Raw genomic sequence first — 6,000 nt, forward strand, 5'->3', positions numbered from 1 at the left:
AAAAGGCACAGTGGCTTCATCTCTGTGAGAGATGAGAGAAGTTCCCAGCTCAACCTCGATGAGTCTATGATCTGTATCTATGACCCTTTGACCCAGGGAGGCTCTATGCTTCACCATCCATACTCAGGGCTGTACCAACAAACTACAGCTGTTAGCAGTTGAAGATGTGTCCCATGGGAAACTATAATAAACATGACCCAAACATCTGTTATCTCTAGAGGAACAAGAGAAGCAAAGAAGGATGAAAAACTTCAGCTACATTCCTAGTCATGTAGATGTGACAATCCATCATGGAAACTGACCCATTTACTGGTAGGCATGTGTAGCTGGAAACTGTCCAGTGGGCCCTGGACAATTTGACGAAATACTGAAGGCCATTCAAAGCAAAAAGTATTACTGATTCTTCCTAAAAGCAGGATAAATTAAAATCATACCCAAATGGAAAACTCATTTGCTATCTTTCTCTGCTTAAAATCAAATTTCTCAAAGCCTGAATATCACAAGTTATCTTCTAGTAGGTTATTACATTTAACATTATCTCTGACTATATCTTGTGTACCCAACTAGATGTTAAAAACCTGAAGGGCAAAGACTCTTGTATCCCCTTGGAAAGTCTTCCAAATATCAGAAACTCCTAATTTTTAAAATTTTTACTTGTTATGTAATTCAGCCTGACATAGTAGAAGGATGTAAGATTGAGTCTGAGTCCAGCATACATTTTCGAATAATGAGACACTTAGCCTCGATTTCCATCTGTCAAGTGGGGAATAAGACCACTCCAACTACTGACTTCATGGTGTTATAGTAAGAAAAGTCTTTGTACAACTTAAAGCTTTTAGAAATGAGAAACATTATGTAGTAGTCTTTGATTTGCTTTGAAATCATACGCAAAGATGGACTATCTGTTGAGTTTCTGTAACTTAAATATTTGCATTTCTAATAAGCCCCTTTCTAACACTATTTACATCTCTGTTTCAGTCTCTTTTCAGTAACTGGGCTAGGCTGATTAATTCATTAGAGAATAGGTGCTTTGCATTTAGTTTTTCATTAATTGGCACAGCCTACTTCATTCAACAAGGTAATTCTATTAAATTTTACAGCAATTTAAAGATAAACTTCATTGTTGCTACTGTGAACACTTGGCCAAAAGGGTCTTTTCTTTCTTCAGTTAATTTATCACATAGCCACATCCACAGGAAAACACTAATACGCTTTTTCTGGTATTGGTTTTGGCACATTATTAGTTACTTATTATTAACAATTCTCTCTTTTGGCCAATCGTTAGTAAGAATTAAACCTCAGTGAAATGGATTCTGACTAGCCAGCTCCTCAACTCCAGCCCCAGCCTTCAAAGGGAGCACCAGATCCTTAACTGTGAAGTGGGTCTCAGAAGCCTGTAGATGGCAGTAAAAGCTGGGCTGGAAAACCGAATAAATTAGCCTTACTCAAATTTTGACAGAACTCTGATCTGGCAACAAAATTTCCTCATCTGCTCCTTTAACGGCTTTCCCAAAGAGTTAACACAAATCAAACTGAACGCCCCTTTATAACATAAATCAAACTATAACTATAGAGAAAGGTTTTTTTTTTCTTTTCTTTTTAAAGGGCTTGTCTTTAAGAGGTATATTGAGTTCTGGTGGTGCTAGGTCTGTGTCTCTGTTTACTTTATCTGATCCCTGTACCCAAGGAAAGCAAGATAGTATTTCAGACTGGGAATAGGGACAAGATTTGGTACTGAGAAATTCCCGGTGGGGAAAAATCTCTATAGCAGGGCAGGTGGGCCCCATTTCCACAATTTTAGTCTTACTCAAGGAATCGCTTTCATTAATGGTGACAAACAGGTAGCTCCCACTTCCAAGTGTGTCCACAGTCAGATCAAAATGTAATTGGGAAATTTTAACAAAATAAAAATACAGCAGAATATAGATGTTAATCTATGGGTTTTCTAAGTCAATGTGGCCAACAGGGATCGTTATGTATAATTTAGTATCCACATTTGACACTGCCGATTTAGAGCTCTAAGAGGTTCCACACAGGCAGGATGTGTCAGAGGCGACACATGAACCTTAGATTTTCCTGGCTTTTTACTCTATTCGCTATGCTACGGGAGTATTTTGATTAAAACTTGAAACCGAGTCTCCTACACCTAAATGTTATACATTTGAGAATTAAGTAATGTACTTTCAGCTCCGCGGATTGGAGCTCCCATATTTAAATTTTTAATAATTGACATGATTGAGGAAAAAGGAAAAACAGATTCTTCAAGCGTGAAGCTCTTGCAAGTCTTGACCTAAATCAAATTCTTAAATTTCTATGAAATATTTGAATATCCACAAATTTCTACTATGTCCCCTCCCCACCCTATGTGCTCTGTTCTATATAATCTTACAAAAACAGCTGTCAGATTGTTTCTTTATCATGCAAACTTTTTTTTACCATCTACCATATAAAACGCTTCAGTTTCCTGGTTTTTTGCCAACTACTTCATCGCCAACTTAAATTTACTACAAGAATAGATGGCACTTACTGAGGCTGAATCTCTAAACTAAATACGGTGAGCTGTTTCCCTCTTATTAGATGTTATACCATTAAAATTACCATCCCATAAAAGACCAAAAACACTTTTGACTTCCAGCCAACATTTTCAAACCTCCCTTCACAGTTCCACTAGCTCATTCTCTCCATAGAGCCAATGAGACTATATCCTTCCAACCTTAACCCCGTCTTAAAGCACTGGGTGACTGCTATAGGTTTGGAAGAAAGGGACACTGAAAGGAATGTCTACCTCATTGTGCTCCTATGGACGTAATCAACCTCGGTTATTTTAAACAACTTTAATCCTATCCTCACCAGAAACAGAGGTCTCCACATCAAAGCTAAAGTGGTGGATCTTTTTCTTATCTCCAAGTGAACTCAAGTTAACAGTCATTCCCAGCCTGCTAATTCAAACCCAGAATAGGAGGACTTCATCAAAAATGGGTATTTTCAAGCAAACAACTCTTAAATTTCTAAAAAGCCTGAGGTGCAGCCAGAGACAAAGGAATCTATCCCATAAAACCTAAAAACACAAAGGCAACAAAATAAAGTCTCTAACTTTGCCCTCGTTATTTTGAGACCTTTCTACATCCTAAAGGATTTTTCAAGAAAGGAAACAGACCCTTTTCTCTCTCCCCACCCCCAATAAAAAGAGGAAATCAAAAGACAAGTTCGGTTTTTCACTTCCTTCTTATTTTTTAAGTACCATATATAAACAGCACCCAACAAATATTTTGTTTCGAAATATCTAGCTATCCATCCGTCTATCTGACCTTTCTAGGCATCAGTTTTCTCATCTGTAAAACGAGAAGGCTGTGCTAGTGATTGTCTAAGGTCCCTCCCAGCTCTAAAGCTACAACCCCGTGAAATAATACTTTTATCAAAAAGCTCCATTATCTTTCTGATTGCTGCTGAATCAATGCAAAGGGCACATTTTTGTACCTACTTAAGGAGAAGGGGGCAAAAGCCAATTTCAACATCACTTGAAACTTGAGCTCTCTAGGCTTCAAGTTTCAGGATCTGTAAAATGGGTGTAAGAATCCTGGCGAGTACTAACCCCTGGGGTTGCCTCTGGGAACAAAGGAAATAGCGTACTTTGAAGCACCCTGCAAATCAAGGTGGTATACAGGGTGTCCCAAAAGTCTCGGTGCTACGTGCTTGTAAGCTGTTTTGAAAAATCTTGGGACAGGCTGTATAAATGCCAACTGTAGTTACCATCATGATCATCGATCCCATAGTATAGGCAGTTAATATAGGTTGGTCGAACCGGACCAAAATTTGAATTTGTTCCTATTTGGTTAGACATAGTTCTGGTCTTAATAATCTAATAACATGCATCAAGCAGGAGGAAGGATGGTTACCAAGGAAGGATCCAACTGTAATTCATCTTTTTGGGCACAAAAGGGGCAGTGAACGCAACGGTTGCCCCCAAGGTGGGATCCCACGGGAACGTTCTGCAAAACTGAGGCAAGGGTGCGCAAGGTTACCGCATCTAATACACTGATGGGTCGAATTTGAATAAGCTATCCAGACCCTAAGCCGCCTGAGAGCAGGCACCCGGGCCGTATCCCTCCCGCAGAGCCCTTAGCACAGCGCTCAGTAAATAAATGCTTATTGTAAGCCTTTAGTAAGTAAATGCCCGTAACCTGGCACTGAACCATTACTGGAGGGGGCAGAAGAAGCAATGATTATCGGGGTTTGGGGGTAATAACTTTGCATCTCTCCTGGATCCCCGGGTAACTCCACGGATGCTCTGGAGGGGTATTTCCCTTCTTCCCAGTCCCGCCCCCCCGCCTTAGGCTCCTCAGTACGGAGGAGCTTCTGGAAGCGCCCCAGGAGGGAATTCCCTAGAGCACAAAGTGCAGGCGGCAAAAGCTGAAGCTCCGCCCCTTTCCCCGGGAAACTTCCATACGAAACCCCGGGAAGGGGAAGCCCGGGAGCAGTGCGCGCGCCCAAGGGCGCTCGCGCAGTCGCGTGTGTGCCGGGGCCTGGCTTCTGGGGGTGGGGGTGGGGGTGGACAACCGAACCACAAGCTCGCACGCGTGCGCCCGCTTCTCCGCCCTCCCCTCCCCCCTCCCAGCCACGTGGGCGGAGGCCAGCAACTGCTTTTGGGTCGTTTACCTGGTGCAATGAGCACCCACTGATCGCAGTGAACTTCGGCCGGCCTCTTCTTGTGAGAGAGCATGTTAATCACCTTCTCCCCGGAAGACTCAAGCACATTAACCGCCCCACACGGGAGGCACTAATTAGCCTTCGGCTTGGTCGGCTGGGCCTGGATACGGGGGCTTGGCTCTGCGCGTCCCTGAAAAAAATCTTGTGCAATCGAAAAATGGCGGGAGAAAAGGTCTATTCCGGCGTCCCTCCCCCCCCACCCGGGGCGGGGCCATAGTTGGAGGCGGGGCGGGGCGGGAGGAGCGGGGCGGCTTGGTTACATTTAGTTTTAGGCGCGAACCGAGAGGAGAAAGTGATTCTCATGATTTTGTAACCGTCGGGTGCTAGGCAAAGGCAAGAGTTTTAGAGCCGCAGCCCTACGGAAAACAAAAAGGCCGGAAGGAGCCGCCGCTGCACCCCTTCCCTTTGGAGACGGTGGTAGAGGCCGAGCTCGAGCTCCAGCCCGGGAGATAGCGCGCTCCGCGAGGCCCGGAAGCGGAGCTACACGGTGCTGCAGGGCCTGCTGAGCCCCGGGGCTCCCCAGGAGCTAATGCGGGGACGGCAGGGGACGGTGAACCGGCGCCCAGCGCCTCGCGCCTAGCAGCCCAAAGTCAGGCCACGGTGTGGCTTTGAGAACGCCAGCGATGCGTTCTTGCTATTCTGAGTGTGCAGTTGGTTTCCGAAACACTGGTTTGAGAGCAGAACAGCCGGTCGTCATGAGTGACAGGAAACGAAACTCACACACACCTCCTTCCCTCCTACCCCAGGAAGTTCAAGGCCCTTATCAGGACTGTTGTAGAATGAGCAGAATGCCTGGGCATGAAAGCGGGCCCTGAGCAAGTCCTGGGGTCTGCGAAAGTTAATGTGTGTGTCACATGCATGCTGCAAACATGCATTCGTGTATGCAAACGTGCGTGCATACAAGAATGGGGGGGGGGCGGGTCAGCCAAGTGGTGCAGTAGATAGAGCAATGTGGCCTGGAGTTAGGAAGACCTGAATTCAAATTTGATCTCAGACACTTTTCTGTGCGACCCTGGGCCAGTCACTTAACTTTTTTGCCTCACTTTCCTCATCTGTAAAATGAGCTGGAGAAGGAAATGGCAAACCCCTCCCATATTTTTGCCAAGAAAACCCCAAAAGGGTCATGAAGAGTAACCAACTGAACAACAAAATACATGCATAAAAAATCGTTATAATAAGCAAGAGTTCTTAACTTGGGGTCAGTGAACTTTAAATATGTGTGTGTATGTATACATATATATATATGTGTGTGTGTGTATGTATTTACATATAATATATGCAAAATTATTATAA

At 44.1% G+C, this 6,000-nt stretch overlaps 1 protein-coding gene across 1 annotated transcript in view; it reads right to left on the minus strand.

The window, feature by feature from the left end:
• The window catches only part of RNASEH2B (ribonuclease H2 subunit B), a gene marked incomplete at its 3' end in the record, with an annotated part of 75,493 nt that extends 70,595 nt beyond the window's left edge, over positions 1-4,898 (minus strand). The window contains 1 exon segment of the mRNA XM_036745294.1: positions 4,657-4,898. Within this exon segment, the coding sequence (XP_036601189.1) occupies positions 4,657-4,720 (64 nt within the window).
• Between the last annotated feature and the right edge of the window lie 1,102 nt (positions 4,899-6,000).

Source organism: Trichosurus vulpecula, chromosome 2, assembly GCF_011100635.1.
Source record: "Trichosurus vulpecula isolate mTriVul1 chromosome 2, mTriVul1.pri, whole genome shotgun sequence".
Classification (NCBI taxonomy): Eukaryota; Metazoa; Chordata; class Mammalia; order Diprotodontia; family Phalangeridae; genus Trichosurus; species Trichosurus vulpecula.